At 50.7% G+C, this 17680-nt stretch overlaps 1 protein-coding gene across 1 annotated transcript in view; it reads right to left on the bottom strand.

Moving 5' to 3' along the window:
• LOC138265370 (dehydrogenase/reductase SDR family member 4-like) overlaps positions 1–17680 on the bottom strand; it is a 164233-nt gene that overhangs the window by 28567 nt on the left and 117986 nt on the right. Inside the window, exons 6-7 of the mRNA XM_069213015.1 lie at positions 7672–7723; positions 95–229 (exon numbers count right to left, since the gene is read on the bottom strand). Of these exons, the coding sequence (XP_069069116.1) occupies positions 95–229; positions 7672–7723 (187 nt within the window). The remainder of the gene's footprint in view (positions 1–94; positions 230–7671; positions 7724–17680) is intronic.

Raw genomic sequence — 17680 nt, 5'->3', positions numbered from 1 at the left:
AAACAAGGACATATTTATATAGATCTGTGTTTCATCACCATACCCAGGTGTAAGTATCCCCTTTCCCTATTTGTATAATGCTAGCTATACTTACACTTTCGTTCATCTTCGTCCTCGTCATTCCAGGCGCTAGTGAGTTTAGACGAATATTCATCGGAGATAATTCTGATGCCAAAATCTTGGTCAAACAAGCGAGGGCCGTCTTGCTGACACAGTAGGCACCAAAATACTGTTGCAAGGAGGAAAAGAAGAATATTTACTCTACTTTGAGGAGGTACAAATGGATGATGAATTGACAGTTCACAGAAGGTTTTACTCTCTTTAGGGATTTCCATACAACAATGAGAAATCATGCAGCACAGAATCAAGTTTCATGCAGAAATACATGCAATGCAGAAGAAAAGTGGATCTGACAACTTGACTTTTCAATGTAAGACATTTGAAGAAAAAGAGGAGAAAAACGTACATATTTGGTGAGAGGAAGAGGCAGCTACACTAAAGTTTTATTTTAGTTATATTCAGAAAAACCTTGCAGATGGTTTCTCACATAAAATCCAAACATATCTTGAAACCTCCAAAACTGGTGAGAACAAGGTCCTATCACGCATGTGGATTTGGAAAATGGGTTTAGCAGCAAGGAAAAACATTGTGCCTTTCATGTATTATGAGGGAGAACATAGACTTTTGCATAAATTGGAAACCTGAGAAACAATCTGGTAAGGTGTACAAGCATCAAAAAAGTATGGGAAACACTGAACATTGACATTTTCAAGACACAATTTTCCTTGTGAAAATAAAAAGCAGTTGAAAATCTAAATCTGAAGGTTATTTGTGAATGAGAACTCTTGAAATTAAAATTAAGTAACTACCTATTGAACTCAGGTCCTCAGTTAGAGTTTGGCGGAGCAGAAACCATGCATGAACTGGCAGACCTCCTTCACTGTCATCCTGGAGGTTCCCCCTGCTCATTTAGCATTGCAGACTATCAGGTTTTTCCAGCGTAACTTAAGCTTGTGTGTCAGCTTTCTCACACACTTTACCTGGCATTACCTTCCGTTACATGGACACCAAGCCACGGTGATGGCAGCCCTGCCCTACTAAGCTCCCTTTCTGTCTTGGAATTTGCTGCAGAAAAATGAATGGGCAAAAACTATAGTGTCAGCTCGCCATTTACTTCAGCACATCAGCTAGTGAGGCAGATATACTCAAGGCACAGAGATCCCCATCAGGAAGGGGGATCTTAAATATGGTGGGTGGTCCTCCTGAATTGGGTTAGGGGCCATGGCGTCTATGACCTAGCACACAGGCAGTCCACCGAATATGTTCAAAATTACCCTTTTGACATTCAGCTACTTCTCTATGTTTTTTTAGGCGTGGCGAAAAAGGTGAGCATATTTGTAGAATTCAATAACAGCAAACCATGTTGCATTTGAAAATAAGAATTCTGGAACACCATACACTTTTATCATTTCAGGCACACAATCAGTAGAACATCCAAGAGCTTTTGACAAGATGTAGCAATCAATTAGACAACTATTCCATTAAGGAAACCTGCAGCATCCTTCTCTCACATCTCACACTAGAGGATTGTCTGAAAGATGTCGTAATTGGACTAGGCCAATCCTTCAACAAGTCTCAACTGTCAGCCCAGCCCTGCCGGTTCACAAGCAGTTCCTCACCAAAAACCCAAACAGTAAAAGGTGACTTGTGGTAGCCTTCACACATGGACTCAAGAGTGCAACATCTCTGGGGAGTCTTGGTGAAATGGAGATTACCCTTTTCTCACATGAGCAACAACTCTCAGACACACACAGGCAATGAAGGAGATGCAGTAAAGTTTTCAATAGGTTTTATTTCCAAGACTGCAATCTACTGTACAGTGCATGGGCTGCAATGATTAGGATAATGAACAATACAAGAAACAGAATTGTAAATACGAGAGTCATGATTATAAAGACCCCGCCATCTTGCAATAACATAAGATGTGAAACAGGCATGAAATAGACCCTTATACCCTAGCATGGAGAACCTAATCTCTAACCTAAAGAGAGCTAGGTGTGTTAAACCTAATCTGCCAGTACTACGTCCATAAGAAGAGCCCTATAACCCTCATTACCTTGGAATGAACTCTCTAGACATGAAGGCTGGGTCTGCATCAAGGTGACGTGTAGCATAGATAGCGTTGATGGCATGTGGTAGGAATCCCTCTGATAACACTGTCTTCATGAGATGTAATTATACAGATATTGTAGAACCCCTGACGCAGGTATGTTCATAAACTATAGATAAGAAGGCATGAAAAAGTACATTATGTTACTGTCACCCGTAAGTGGGAAACTACATGATGTGAATACCTATGTATATCACTTATCACTTGTCTTTGATGCTGATAGTGACGCCTTCACAAAGTGCCATTGAGCTGGTGAAATTGAACATCTTCCTAACTATAAACATAGCAGCTATCTTGGAAGAAATAATTAAATAAATGTGCTAAAACAGAGCAGACTATGTGGGTTAAAAGCCACTAGAAGGTAAGCTAAACTCCTGATTCCCAGTAAATCTAAATAGGATCCACTACAAAGACACACAAACAGGGATAAAGGGATGAAGGTGTTTCTTACTGTAGATATACATAACATAAATGCCCTAGTATGGAAGTTGATTTCTTTCTAACAGGTGAGATTAATACATTAAAGACTCTCAAGAAATATTTCTTTAGTTTGGACAGAAATCATGTTGATATTATGAGCATCTTCCACTCAGCATCAGGTGCACAATCAACCACCCCAGTGTGCCTCATTGAAATTGACACACAGGTAGGTAATAAAGACAAAAAATACTAAAGAAGCATTGCTGCTTTGATCAATATATTTTTCAAGGCCTATACGTTAATAATATAAGTTTCTTAATAATCAGTTGATCAAATTCTCACTCTCTCGAAATTTCACAGAACATTCCCCCAGGCCATACTATATGGAAAACTATAATTACATATTTTTCGAGTGCTCATCTGCACCAGTTTTAGATTCACTTCTTGATTGGTTTGGCTGATATCCATATAGCATAAGATGTGTAAAATCATAAAAACAAAATTGGAGATATGGGTAAAGGGTCTATTTGGGAAAAAAAATCTGCTTTTAACCTTTCAGATGATTTGAACGCTCCTTAATGAACAAACTGGAAACTGGCAAACAACGGCTATTTCCCACTCTTTGAAACTCAGATCTCTGTATTGCTCCACCAATTCCAGTCATGCACAGATATCAACCACTGCAATTTGTGAGATATCACATAAATGTTTGATATCTTGCCAAACCTGAGTAGAAGTCCATGCGATTTTTAATTCCACACTGTTAGAAATGGGGTCTATATTTGGCAGAGGTATACACCTTTGTCCAAGTAGGGACCACAATCCTAGTCAGGGTATGTCACAAACAATCCAAATTATTCTGTGCCCACCCTCTGGTAGCTTGGCACTGAGCAGTCAAGCTATACTTGCAATGTGTAATGTATTTATCCAATTAATCATGCAATTGCAGAGTGAAAACACCACAGAAATACACAACACAGGTTTAGAAAAATATAAGATATTTATATGAGTGAATTAAGGTTAAAACGTACAAGTTGAAATGTCACTTTTGTAATGATAAGAAGAGTCTTAAGTCTATAAAAATCATCAGTTGTCTCTTGTGTGCACAAAGTATCTGGCGTGCATCTAAATTACACGCACGGAGACTGCAGAGGAGATGCAGAAAAAGAAAGGTGTGTGTCCGATTTCCGGGCACACACAGACGATCTGTCTGTTCTTTTCCATACAGCAAGGGCTTTGCGTCGAATTCTGGTGCACAGGCTTGAATCCTATTTGTGATGCGGGGTCTTTTGATGCCCAGGGATGATGCATGGAAATCTGTGTTTGCTGGACAGGTGCAGTGTCTATCCGGTGGGCGATGCGTCAGAGTTTCTGTTGCAGGGCAGGCGCTGGGTCGATTCCTTATGTAGGAAGTCAGGCTGCGTCATTGTGGCTTGGTGATGCATTGATCCGGTGGGCCATGCGTCGAAGTTCTGGGTGCAACACTGCGTCGATCTCCACTCAGGGAGCTGGGGTGCGTTGTTCCGGGTCGGCGATGCATTGATTCTTTCACCGCTAGGCAGGCTGTGTGTCAATTCTGGCAGACTGTGCGTCGATTTTTGCCACACCAAAGTTCCTTGGAAGACATGATGTCTTTTTGGCCCTGAGACTTCAGGAAAGAGGAGGCAAGGTCAATCCAAGCCCTTGGAGAGCACTTCTCAGCAGAGAGGCCAGCAAGGCTCAGGGCAAAAGCAAGGCAGCAGTCCTGCACAGCAGTCCAGGTGTGTCGTTTGGGCAGCCCGGCAGCTCCTCTTGGCAAGTAAAGCAACAGGTTCAGAGTGTCTATCCCAGGAAGTGTCTGCATTGGTAGGGTCAGGGATCCAGTTTATATACCCAAAAGTGCCTTTGAAGTGAGGGAGACTTCAAAGAGTGGTTTTGAAGTGCACAGGGTCCCCTTTCAATACAGGTCTGTCTGCCACGGTCCCAGTAGGAGGTGTGGCAGTCCTTTGTGTGAGGGCAGGCCAGTACCCTATGAAATGTAAGTGTCAAGCCCCTCCACCCTTTCCTCCCAGGAAGACCCATTCAGTATGCAGATGTGTGCAAGTGTGACTGAGCATCCTGTGTTTGTTGTTGTCTGGGTGAAATGCACAAGGGAGCTGTCAACCAGCCCATCCCAGTCAGTGATTAGAGACAGGCTGTAAGGCACAGATGGATTTTAAGTGAAGAGAAAGGCTCACTTTTTTAAAGTGGCATTTCGAAAATAGTAATATAAAATCCAACCTCAACAGTCAGCAGAATTTGCATTACCATTCTGGTCATACTAAATATGACCTGTCTACCCCTTACTAGTCAGAATCTACCAATCAAACAGTATATGAGGGTAGCCCTAATGTTAGCCTATGAAAGAAGCTGACCTCACATTAGTGGAAAACAAATTTAGGAGTTTTCCAGTACCAGGACATATAAAACACACAGTCATATGTCCTGTCTTTTACCTACACAGCACCGTGCCATATGAGTTACATAGGGCCTACCTTAGGGGTGACTTATATGTAGAAAAAGGGGAGTTTGAGACTTGGCAAGTTCTTTTGAATGGCAAGTCGAAGTGACAGTGAAACCGCACACACAGGCCTTGCAATGGCAGACATGAGACATGGTTAAGGGGCAACTTATGTGGGTGGCACAACCAGTGCTGCAGATCCACTAGTAGCATTCACTTTACAGGCCCTGGGCACATGTAATGCACTTTACTAGGATCTTACAAGTAATAAAATATGCCAATTGGGTATGAGCCAATGTTACCATGTTTTACAGAGAGAGCATATACACTTTAGCACTGATTAGCAGTGGTAAAGTGTGCAGAGTCCTAAAGCCAGCAAAAATTAGATCAGACAAGGAGAAGGAGGAAGGCAAAAAGTTTGGGGGTGACCCTGCAGAGATGCCATTTCCAACACACACTCTTAAGCAATAATGCTCTTCAGTATCAAATAGTTCAGTAGAAAAGTGACCAAAAGGGACACCAAGAGACCTTTGCTGGTGTGTAATCATTTGGCATCTGAGAAATGCCCAATAAAATAACTTAAAACCAAGGAGTGCAAACCCATTGGGTCAATTGAGCTCTTATAAATACATAAGCATTTTACTGTTTTTATACACACAGATAAAACTACAAAATGGCACACTCTCAATGGCAATTTCTTAAACAACAAGCTCAGAATATGTAATGGGATTAGCCTGAATTGATACATTTTATCAGTTCAACCATGGTAACAAGGATAAATTAACTGTAAAGGCTAGGTTGTGTAGCAAAAAGACTGTCAATTGTGTGTAGGTGTGGCAATTCAGAACCTCCACTCTACCAACCAGTAATCCGGGGAAGAGTAGACATGAGTACACTTACAGCTGAGAGGTGTCACCATAATATTAGACATTTTCTAATTAGTCTAGGTGCTGACTCTATGCCAAATAGGAGTAGTTTGAATGGGTAATAGGTGCCATGTTCAGACAATGACGCATATTGGATTTGGGCTTTATGAATAGGTATAAGGATATATGCAAACAAGTCCAATGTGCTCCAGAATTCACATTCTTCCTATACTAGGGCAACCTTCTGCAGAGTGGTCATCTTGAAATGCACTTTTTTTATATATCTGTGAGTGAGTATTAATATAGCATTGATTTCAGTGCCCTTTTCCTCAGTATAAGGAAAGGGATTGAATATATTCTCTTGCCTTCTTTTGATGAAGGAAACTCCTTTTGAGAATAGGTAGATGATCCCCATTTGTTATGTCATTTTCTGTGGAGAAGGGTGAAGTAATTGGTCTTCTATTACATAACATTGGGGAAGGTACCCAATGATCAAAAATTATTTCCCTCCACATTTCTGAGAAATGCTCAACTATTCCTGATGGCTGTGCATTTAGTGTGGGTTCAAGCATGGCTTTTGAAGGGAGATGCACGTCTTTCTTGATGGGTTGAACCTGAGTTTCCATCACTTGTGAGATGAATATAACTGAAAAAATAGTTTTTCTTTTAGTTATTTTTTCATGTTGGCCAGGGCGCCCCCAGTACTGGTACCAGCCACTACAGTCCCACGTGTCTACTTACAATAAATGTTCTCAAAAATGGTGTTGGCAAAGCAAAAAAGTTAACAGCCAGTGCTAAACTTGTTAGATTTGCAATTGCTTGTTCAATGCGGTTCATTAACATGTTAGGCCTAGGCAAAATTGAATGATGTAGTACACCACTGCAGAGAATGGTGACATTTGTAGTGAAAACTTAAAGAGAACACACAGATACAAAAAAAAACCACAGGGTTTTTGTTTAAATGCTTCCCGCATCAAAAACGTGACACAAAGACACATTGGGGGTCATTCTGACCTTGGCGGTCCATGACCGCCATGGTGGAGGGCGGCGGAAGCACCGCCAACAGGCTGGCGGTGCTTCCTGGGCTATTCTGACCGTGGCGGTAAAGCCGCGGTCAGAAAAGGGGAACCGGCGGTTTCCCGCCGGTTTTCCCCTGGCCCAGGGAAACCGCCATGGCGGCGCTGCTTGCAGCACCGCCATGGGGATTCCGACCCCCTTCCCGCCAGCCTGTTTCTGGCGGTGTCCACCGCCAGAACCAGGATGGCGGGAACGGGTGCCGTGGGGCCCCTGGGGGCCCCTGCACTGCCCATGCCACTGGCATGGGCAGTGCAGGGACCCCCTAACAGGGCCCCACAAAGATTTTCACTGTCTGCTTTGCAGACAGTGAAAATCGCGACGGGTGCCACTGCACCCGTCGCACCCCTGCAATTCCGCCGGCTCCATTCCGAGCCGGCTTCCTCGTTGCAGGGGCTTTCCCGCTGGGCCGGCGGACGGCCTTTCGGCGGTCACCCGCCGGCCCAGCGGGAAAGTTGGAATGACCGCAGCGGTCTTTTGACCGCGGTGCGGTCATTCGGCGGTAACCGCATGGCGGGCAGCGACCGCCGCCCGCCGCGGTCAGAATGACCGCCATTGTCTACTAAAACTTAACATAAAATGACAGGACTCTATTTTGCAGAATTACGCTGAATTTATTACCTTTGTGCCACCATAGTCAATAAATAACGAAACATACTTACAGGGACAAATGTGTAGCCAACTACAGATGATGTCAGGACGATAGATCCCCCTCTGTAAGAAAGAGAGATAAGAATCAGGATTAGAGGCGGGAGGTGTGTGTGTGTGACTGCATCCACATATACATGTTTGGGTATGTACAAATACATGAATCTTTGTGTATGTAGTAAGCATGATTGGGTCTTTACGTGGCATGTGTGTGCCAGCAAGTATGAAAATGTGTGTGTGAATCTTTACCAAACATTGAAACACTTAGCAGAAGGATTTTGGGGGTGATTCTAACCCTGGCGGTCGGTGATAAATCGGCGGCCAACCCGCCAACAGGCTGGCGGTCCAAAAAATGGAATTCTGACCCTGGCGGGAACCGCCAACACAGCCCGCCACATTAACACTCCGCCCGCCGCGGCGGTACAGACAAACAGCGCGGCGGTCACCGCCAACAGGCAGGCGGCAGACAATGTACCGCCCACAGTATCATAACTCACCAATCCGCCACCTTTTCCGGGGCGGGAGCCCTGCCGATAAAAACACGGCGGAAACAGACTACGAACGGGAAAACGCTCACCTCTACGCACTCCACGAGGAAGGAGGACAGCATGGAACCCGAATTAAACATACTACCTGCTCTCATCTACCTGCTCATCTACCACGAGGACGAACGCCGGCGCAGATGACAATGGTGAGTACTACACCTACGACACACGGGAGGGGGGAGGAGGAAAGCTTACGGGCACACACATATGCGACCCCCACCCCCCCAAACTATGTACACACCAATGCAGAGCAACAAGTCACAGTGACACCACCCAAACCCCCCTGATAAATGCAAAGACAGAATTAAAATTTGAATACAAAAATTTATGTACAAAATAGTCTCTGAAAAGTTTTGGCAACTAGCCAAAAAATCAATATCAAAATAAGTCTATATACAGTGCAATGGATAACCGAGGCAATTAGTCCTGCACATCAAAAGAAAATCGAAGTGTCCGTGGGCCAAAGTGTAACAACACAAGGGCAAAGCCCACACAGGAGACCTGAGTCCTCTGGAGAGAACACTGCAGGGGCATCTGATGAAAAAACTACAGGCACCTCAGGGGGAAGGGAAGGGGGGGGCACCACAGCCACATGAGTCCACGACGCCAGAACCACGAAGGGGCCACCATGCCTACTGTGCCATCCTGGGGAGTGCAAAGCCACAGTCTCCAAGTCTCTACAGTAGGTGGGTTGCCCACTGTTCCATCCTGGGGAGTGCAAAGCCACAGTCTCTCAAGTCTCACAAGTGGGTGGGCTGCCCACTGTGCTATCCTGGGGAGTGCAAAGCCACAGTCTCTCAAGTCTCACAAGTGGGTGGGTTGCCCACTGTGCCATCCTGGGGAGTGCAAAGCCACAGTCTCTCAAGTGGATTACAGTCTCCACTGGTCAAGGAGGAGGCATGGTGGGCACAGTGAACCGTTAACAGTGCATGCAGGAAGGGCCCAGCGGAGCGGTGCTTGAGAAGAAGGGCCCAGCGGAGCGGTGCTTGACAGGAAGGGCCCAGCGGAGCGGAGCTTGAGACGGCGGGGCCCAGCGGAGCGGTGCTTGAGACGGCGGGGCCCAGCGGAGCGGTGCTTGAGACGGCGGGGCCCAGCGGAGCGGTGCTTGAGACGGCGGGGCCCAGCGGAGCGGTGCTTGACAGGAAGGGCCCAGCGGAGCGGTGCTTGAGACGGCGGGGCCCAGCGGAGCGGTGCTTGACAGGAAGGGCCCAGCGGAGCGGTGCTTGAGACGGCGGGGCCCAGCGGAGCGGTGCTTGAGACGGCGGGGCCCAGCGGAGCGGTGCTTGACAGGAAGGGCCCAGCGGAGCGGTGCTTGACAGGAAGGGCCCAGCGGAGCGGTGCTTGAGACGGCGGGGCCCAGCGGAGCGGTGCTTGAGACGGCGGGGCCCAGCGGAGCGGTGCTCGACAGGAAGGGCCCAGCGGAGCGGTGCTTGAGACGGCGGGGCCCAGCGGAGCGCTGCTTGACAGGAAGGGCCCAGCGGAGCGGTGCTTGAGACGGCGGGGCCCAGCGGAGCGGTGCTTGAGACGGCGGGGCCCAGCGGAGCGGTGCTTGACAGGAAGGGCCCAGCGGAGCGGTGCTTGAGACGGCGGGGCCCAGCGGAGCGGTGCTTGAGAGACGGCGGGGCCCAGCGGAGCGGTGCTTGACAGGAAGGGCCCAGCGGAGCGGTGCTTGACAGGAAGGGCCCAGCGGAGCGGTGCTTGACAGGAAGGGCCCAGCGGAGCGGTGCTTGAGAAGAAGGGCCCAGCGGAGCGGTGCTTGACAGGAAGGGCCCAGCGGAGCGGTGCTTGAGACGGCGGGGCCCAGCGGAGCGGTGCTTGACAGGAAGGGCCCAGCGGAGCAGTGCTTGACAGGAAGGGCCCAGCGGAGCGGTGCTTGAGACGGCGGGGCCCAGCGGAGCGGTGCTTGAGACGGCGGGGCCCAGCGGAGCGGTGCTTGAGATGGCAGGGCCCAGCGGAGCGGTGTTTGAGAAGAAGGGCCCAGCGGAGCGGTGCTTGACAGGAAGGGCCCAGCGGAGCGGTGCTTGAGACGGCGTGGCCCTCTTCAGCGGTGCTCTTCTGCACGGCGGGGCCCTCTTCAGCGGTGCTCTTCTGCACGGCGGGGCCCTGTTCAGCGGTGCTCTTCTGCACGGCGAGGCCCTGTTCAGCGGTGCTCTTCTGCACGGCGGGGCCCTGTTCAGCGGTGCTCTTCTGCACGGCAGGGCCCTGTTCAGCGGTGCTCTTCTGCACGGCGGGGCCCTCTTCAGCGGTGCTCTTCTGCACGGCGGGCCCTCTTCAGCGGTGCTCGTCCAGTAAGTCAAGGGAGCCAGACCTGGCCTGGACTCCCTGCTCAGTCGCCCTCCGACCGTGCTGTTGCTGGACCCTTCGGTGACGGAGTCCTGGGCCCTTTGGTTTTCTCCCTAACACCCGGGATGGGGCTTGTGGGCCCCTCCTGCTCCGCGCTCCTGCTGGCTGACTTCTCCGCCCTGCTGCCCTTTCGCTCCTTAGATGGGGCTCTCGGGCCCTTGCCTCCCCTAGCTGTTGTGGCTGGTGAAGTGGGCGAACTTGGCTCCTTGGGGGCAGCCGTGTCAGTCCTCTCACGGCGGCCCTTTAGTTTCCGGGTCCTCTTGCCTGGGGGGGGGGGGGGGCTGGCTGTCCCCTTGCTGCTGATTGAAGTGTCACTGCTGGCAAAGGGTGGACTCCAGAACCCATGCACCACAGTGACACTCGAAGCTGGGCTGGTGGTGGCTGAGGTGCTCTTGGGACTCTTTGCAGATGGAGGGGGTGGGTCAGTGGAGGGAAAGAGGTCAAGATTAGCGAGGAAAACTTTCTTAGGACCAAGGTAAAAGGTCGGAGAAGTGGTGATGGGAGTGGAGGAAGAGGATGTGGTTGTAGGAGAGTCAGGTGTGCTGTCTTTGGGTGCAGGTGCTTGTGCTGGAGGCTGTCGTGAGGTGGATGGCTGTTGGGTGGGTGTCTGCCTGCGTTTGTGTGTCTTGGAAGAGGGGGTGACAGACACAGTGGGAGAGGACACAGGGGACGTGTAAATGGTAGTGGGGGTGGTGACTGCACGTGTGCGGACTGGACTGGAGGGTGTGGTGGTGATGGAAGCACTGGCTGATGGTGGTGTGCATGCCGGTGTGAGTGTAGACATCACAGGGAGGGAGGAGGGAGACGAGGAGGATGGGGACACAGAGGTGGTAGTGACTGTTGGAATGTCTGCATCTGGGTGTTGCTTGCGTGAATGCTTGTGGGTTCTGTGGTGCTTGTGTCTGGATGAGCTGCCCTTGGGTGTTGAGGTGTGTGCAGGCTGGTCTGATGGTGTGGATGGGATAGGCTGAGGAACAGGAGACAGAGACAGGCTGGAGGCAGTCAGAAGAGGGAGGCTGGAAACAGGGACAATGGCTGCCGTCAGTGCTGAGGCCAGAGCATTGAACGATCGTTGATGGGCAGCCTGACCCGAATGAATGCCCTCCAGGTAGGCATTGCTCCGATGCACCTCCCTTTCTACCCCCTGGATGGCATTCAAAAGGGTAGTCTGCCCAACAATGATGGTCCTCAGGAGGTCAATGACCTCCTCACTGAGGGCAGCAGGGGTAACAGGGGCAGGGGCTGAGGTGCCTGGGGCGAAGGAGACGCCTGCCTTCCTGGGCGAGCGGGCACGGGGCGTAGGCTGAGGGGCTGCTGGGAGGGCGGGGCTGGTGCGCTGGGTGGCGGCTGTACCTGTAGAGGCGGGGGGCCCGGATGTTGCCGCCACCGCTAGGGAGCTCCCATCCGAGGACATGTCGCTGTCGCTGGTGTCACCACCGGTCCCCGTTGTGGTGCTCCCCTCGCCCTCCGGATCACTGGTGCCCTCGGTGTCTGTTCCTGGTCCCACCGGGGCCTTGTGACTTGCAGCTCCCTCGTGCTCCGATGCCAATTCTCCTCCGCCTGATGATGCTAATGCACACATGCACAAGAAGATGAAGAAGAAGGGTGGGGGGAGAAAAACGAAGACCAGGTTGAGTGCATGCAATGTCAAAACCGTTGGCGGAGAGGACAGACACAGGAGCCTCATGCACTAAGCCGCGCATTCGGGGTACACTACTCAGTACTTCTGACTAGGACAACAGGTCTAGAGACGACAAAGGCGACATGTGTGATGCTGGACCATCGATAGCTGTACTTGTCACCCTACAGAGGTGGGGGCCGGGAGCACAGGGCCATGCCTAAAGGAGAGGACTACACTACAGAAAGCGCCCTGGCCTAATGTCACCCACAACCCTCCTCCCCCACCCAGATGCCTCCACTGCGCAGAGAGATAGCAGAATGTGCTGATACTCACCCCCTTGTGTCTGCTGTGATGTCCTCAAGCGCCCATCCAAATCAGGGTAGGCCACCGCCAGGATCCGGGACATCAGGGGGGTCAGGGTATGACTGGCACCCCTCCTAGGTTGGGAGGCCATCCCCAGCAGTGACTCGGCAGTCTTCCTGGTCCGGCGGCGGATGTCCTCCCACCTCTTGCGGCAGTGGGTGCCCCGTCTGACGTGGACCCCCAGGGCCCGGACGTCCTTGGCGATGGCACGCCAAATGTCCACTTTCTGATGGGCGCTGACCTATTTGACATGTACAGGGTGGGAAGGAAAAATCATCAATTTTCTGCATGTTAGATGCGATTGGCCCCCCCTCCCCAACCTTGCCATATGGCACATGCTCTCATCTGTCGTGCGTTGCACTCCTCCACACAGGCATAGCCCATTCAATGTGCACCCAGTGTACTTACCTGTTGGTCTGGAGGACCGTAGAGTAACGCATACTGGGGGAGGACCCCATCCACAAGTTTCTCCAACTCTTCTGTAGTGAAGGCAGGGGCCCTTTCCCCAGTCGCAGCAGCCATTGTCACTTCCAGACCGAGGTCACAGCAGCACTTGCAGTATAGGTCCTCTCCTGTGGATGATCAGGTCTCGAGTGATTAAGCAGATAGAAAATGGCGGTCACGCCCGCGGCGGTGAGTACCGCGGCGGTGCGTACCGCGACCGCCGGCGCACCTCGTCATTGGCTCCTGAAACCCATAGGCTTCAATGTTAGCCAATGCGGCTTCGTATAGCGGTCTTCGACCGCCTACCGCCACGGTGTGCCACGCCAGCGCATTGACCTCACATCCCATTGTCCCACTTCACAGGTCAGGCAGCCGCCATTTCAAGGGCCCACATGGCATAATTTGTACTGCGTCACACAGGCCTAGGCCTTGCATTGCCACACATACACGCCTTTCAATACATAGATAATCGTGTGCTATGCATGCAGTGGTGAACGTACCTGTGATTTGCTTGACTCTGTGCTCCATGCTGTCCTTCCTAGGCACCGTCCGCTGGGACTTGCGAGGAGAAGGATGAATCCTCGCGTGTACCGACCGCTGGTGGACCTGTCGACAATAGAAGAACGCCATATCATCCTACGATACCGACTTGACCGAGCCACTATACATGAACTGTGTGCCCAGCTGGAGCCAGCCCTGATGTCCCCCATCCGCCAACCCACAGGAATTCCCCCTCTAGTGCAGGTTCTGTCAGTCCTCCATTTTTTAGCAAGTGGCTCATTCCAGACAACAGTGGCCATGTCATCTGGAATGTCTCAGCCTATGTTTTCAAAAATCTTGTCTAGAGTGTTGTCTGCCCTGACGAAACACATGCGGTGCTACATTGTATTCCCTGAGGAGGTTGATTTGGCCACTGTGAAGGGTGATTTTTATGCCCTTGGACATATCCCCAACATAATTGGTGCCATTGATGGGACCCATGTGGCTTTAGTACCCCCAAAAGACGATGAGCAGGTGTACATAAACAGGAAAAGTTACCATTCTATGAACGTCCAGGTGGTCTGTTTGGCTGACCAGTACATCTCCCATGTGAATGCCAAGTTCCCTGGGTCAGTGCATGACGCGTATGTGATGCGAAATAGCAGCATCCCTTATGTGATGGAACAGCTACAGAGACAACGTGTGTGGCTAATTGGCGACTCTGGTTATCCCAACCTGCCTTGGCTATTGACCCCAGTGAGGAATCCCCGGACCAGGGCAGAGGAACGGTACAATGAGGCCCATTGGGCGAACTAGGAGGATCATTGAAAGAACCTTTGGCCTCCTGAAGGCCAGGTTTAGGTGCCTGCATATGACAGGGGGATCCCTGATGTACTCACCAAAGAAGGTGTCCCAGATCATCGTGGCCTGCTGTATGCTTCACAATCTGGCATTGCGACGTCAGGTGCCTTTCCTGCAGGAGGATGGTCCAGATGGTGGTGTTGAAGCAGCTGTGGAGCCTGCGGAGAGTGAAGAGGAGGAAGACGAAGAGGACGACCCAGACAACAGGGACAGAGTTATCCAACAGTATTTTCAGTAGCACACAGGTAGGAATCACCCACGCCATTTATCATTCACTGAAAGCCCCCTGCATCTTTACCTTGTGTATTTCCCCCCAGTTCTTTTAAACTGATGTTTGATTTTCCCTTCCCTTTTCAGTGCTGTATGACCCACTGCGTGACTTCTGCTTGGTTAGCCCATGGACTAATGCTTATTGACATCGGTATGTTGTCATCACATAAATAACAGAACATTATTGATCAGTAATGTGTTATACATTTGTAAATAATACAGGCTGACTCCAGCATGATTTCAGTGCAATGAGTGATTTATTTTTAGTGCTAGATATTGGTACATGATATTAAAACGGTGATGGGTGAGGGTGGAGTTATGTCCATGGCAGAGTCCAGTTCTCGGTCGCACAGGTGCATTGTCCATATGCCTGTGGAAGGATGGAGCAGGGGCAGTTCAAGGTTCGACAGGGTGATACTGTGGGACAGTGGAATGACATCCGGGGGGATATTAGGCTGGCGGGGGTCTTGGCATCCTACTCTGTCTTCCTTTGAGATCTCAGGTTCATCTTGCGGGGTGGTTGTTCTTCAGCAGGAGGTGGGGTTCTGGTTGGCCGTCGTTCTGTGGGGGCCTCCTGACCACTAGCACCGGCGGAGGTGGTAGGCTGTTCCTGGCTAGTGACAGGGGCCCTTTGTGGTGCCACATGGTCCCGCAATGTGGTTTCTATACGGTTGAGGGCCTGGACTATGGTACTCATAGTGGTAGCGATGTTCCTGAGTTCATTGCTGAACCCCATGTACCGTTCCTCCTGCTGTGCCTGGATCTCGGTGAACCTGGCTAGTACCGTCGCCATCGTCTCCTGGGAGTGATGGTATGCTCCCATGATGGTGGTGAGGGCCTCTTGGAGAGTTGGTTCCCTGGGCCTGTCCTCCCCCCCCTGTCGCACAGCAGCCCTCCCAGTTGCCCTGTTTCCCCGGGCCTCTGTCCCCTGGACGGTGTGCCCACTACCACTGCCCCCAGGTCCCTGTTGTTGTTGGGGTGTTGGGTCAGTCTGGGTGCCCTGTAGTGGCGGACACACCGCTGATTGACGCGTCCGCGAGACAGAGACATGGGCCCGCTGGGTGGGAGCTGTGCTTTTGTTCCCATAGGGGGTTGGGTCTGCTGTGGCCTGTGTCTGTGTGTGGGGAACCGACTGTCCAGAGGTCCCCGATGGTCCGGGCTGGTCATCAGGTTCTAGGTCGACAGAGCTGCTGTCCTCGCTGGGGGCCTGTTCTGGGGGTGGGATGGACAAATCTGGACCCTCCGTGGCGGTGTGTTGGCGTTCGGGCCGTGCAGGGGTAAAGGAGTATGGTTATTGTTTCGGTGTGTGCCATGGCGTGCATTTTGAGTGCCCTTGGCCCCCAGTGCTGGCATTCCCTTGTGCGAGCTGTTGTGAGGGTGTTGGGGGGGGGGTGTATGGGTATGTGCAATGGTCATGCTTTGGTGGTGGCTGTCTATGGTTTGTGTTGGCATTCAGGGGTTGGTGTTGTTTAGGGTGGGTTGTGCTGGTGAGACATTGGCAGGGAGGTTGTGTGCTGGGGGGTTGAGATTGGGGGTGAGGGAGGGGGTTGGCATGCTGGTGGTTGGGGGGGGGTGAAGTAGTTGAGATTCGACTTACCAGAGTCCATTCCTCCGTGCACTCCAGCGAGGCCATCAGGATGCAGGATGTTTACCACCTCTTGCTCCCATGCTGTGAATTGGGGTGGAGTGGGTGGGGGTCCGCCGCCAGTCTTCTGCACAGCGATGTTGTGTCGCGACACCATCGAGCGCACCTTCCCCCGTAGGTCGTTCCATCGCTTTCGGATATCTTCCCGATTTCTGGGATGCTGTCCCACAGCGTTGACCCTGTCTACGATCCTTTGCCATAGCTCAGCCTTCCTTGCTATAGTGGTGTGCTGCACCTGTGTGCCGAAGAGCTGGGGCTCAACCCTTATAATTTCCTCCACCATGACCCTGAGTTCTTGGTCCGAGAACCTGGGGTGTCTTTGGGGTACCATGGGGTGGTGTGGATGAGGTGTGGGGTGGTGTTTGTGGTGATGTGCGTGGTGATATGTGGTGATGTGTGCGTAGATGTGGTGTGGGTGATGAAGTTTGGTTCCTGTGTGTGTTGGGGTTTTCTATTGCTGTGCTTGCTCTCTCTATCTCTATCTCTCTCGCCTTCTCTCCGATTTCCAACTAGTGGGGGTTTGTGGGTGATGTGGGTGATGTGGGTGTGTGTTTTATAGTTGATTGGATGTTTGGGAGTGTTGTTTGTATGTGTGTCAGGTGTGTGTATTTCAAATTGTCCAATGTGGCTGTGTTTTGGAGCTGTGTGTGTATTTTGAGCGCGGCGGTGTGTACCGCCAATGGAATACCGCGGTTGAAAGACCGCCGCGTGGATTCGTGGGTCAGAATGGCATGGGCGTGTTTGTGTTGGCGTGACGGTGGAGGTTTGGTCATCTCCAGTTTTCCGCGGCCCGCTGATGAGGCGGCCTTCCTTGGATGTCGGATTGTTGGCGGTTTCACAGTTGGTGGTCAGAATGACCGTGGCGGTTTACCGCGGCCGCGGCGGTAGAATGGCGGACTTCTGACCGGCGGTAAGGGCCTTTTACCGCCGAGGTCAGAATGACCCCCTTTATCTCTTCCCTGCTCAACCATGCATACTTTTACCATGCAGTATATATAAATATATATATATATATATATATATATATATATATATATATATATATAAATATATATATATATGTATATTTATATAACCTATTGGCATTCGCCAATAGTTAGTTATAGTTAGGACCTAGTTTCCATAGAAAAAGCTGTTTTTGACGTGGCTATATCTTTGACGCTGTTTGAAGAATCTTCATGACATTTTTGGAAAAAAGTTTTACTTTGGGTCTTGTTATGCATCCTGAACTGAAGAACGGAATTACACCAAATTTTGCAAAAAAGTAGCTCTTGGTTCAGAAAGCACCTTTTTCTTATTTAGTATTCTGTAGTTTTTGAGATATTAAAGGGAAAAATGAGGGCAAGGCAGGCTGCAAGCACACAGAAAAAGGGGCTGAGAGTGAGGAGAAAGAAGTGAGAACAAGGGAAAGACAAGATATGCACAAAATGGGGCTGGGAGCTAGGAGGAAG

This window comes from Pleurodeles waltl, chromosome 11, assembly GCF_031143425.1.
Source record: "Pleurodeles waltl isolate 20211129_DDA chromosome 11, aPleWal1.hap1.20221129, whole genome shotgun sequence".
NCBI lineage: Eukaryota > Metazoa > Chordata > Amphibia > Caudata > Salamandridae > Pleurodeles > Pleurodeles waltl.
This window is presented reverse-complemented; position numbering and strand designations above follow the sequence as displayed.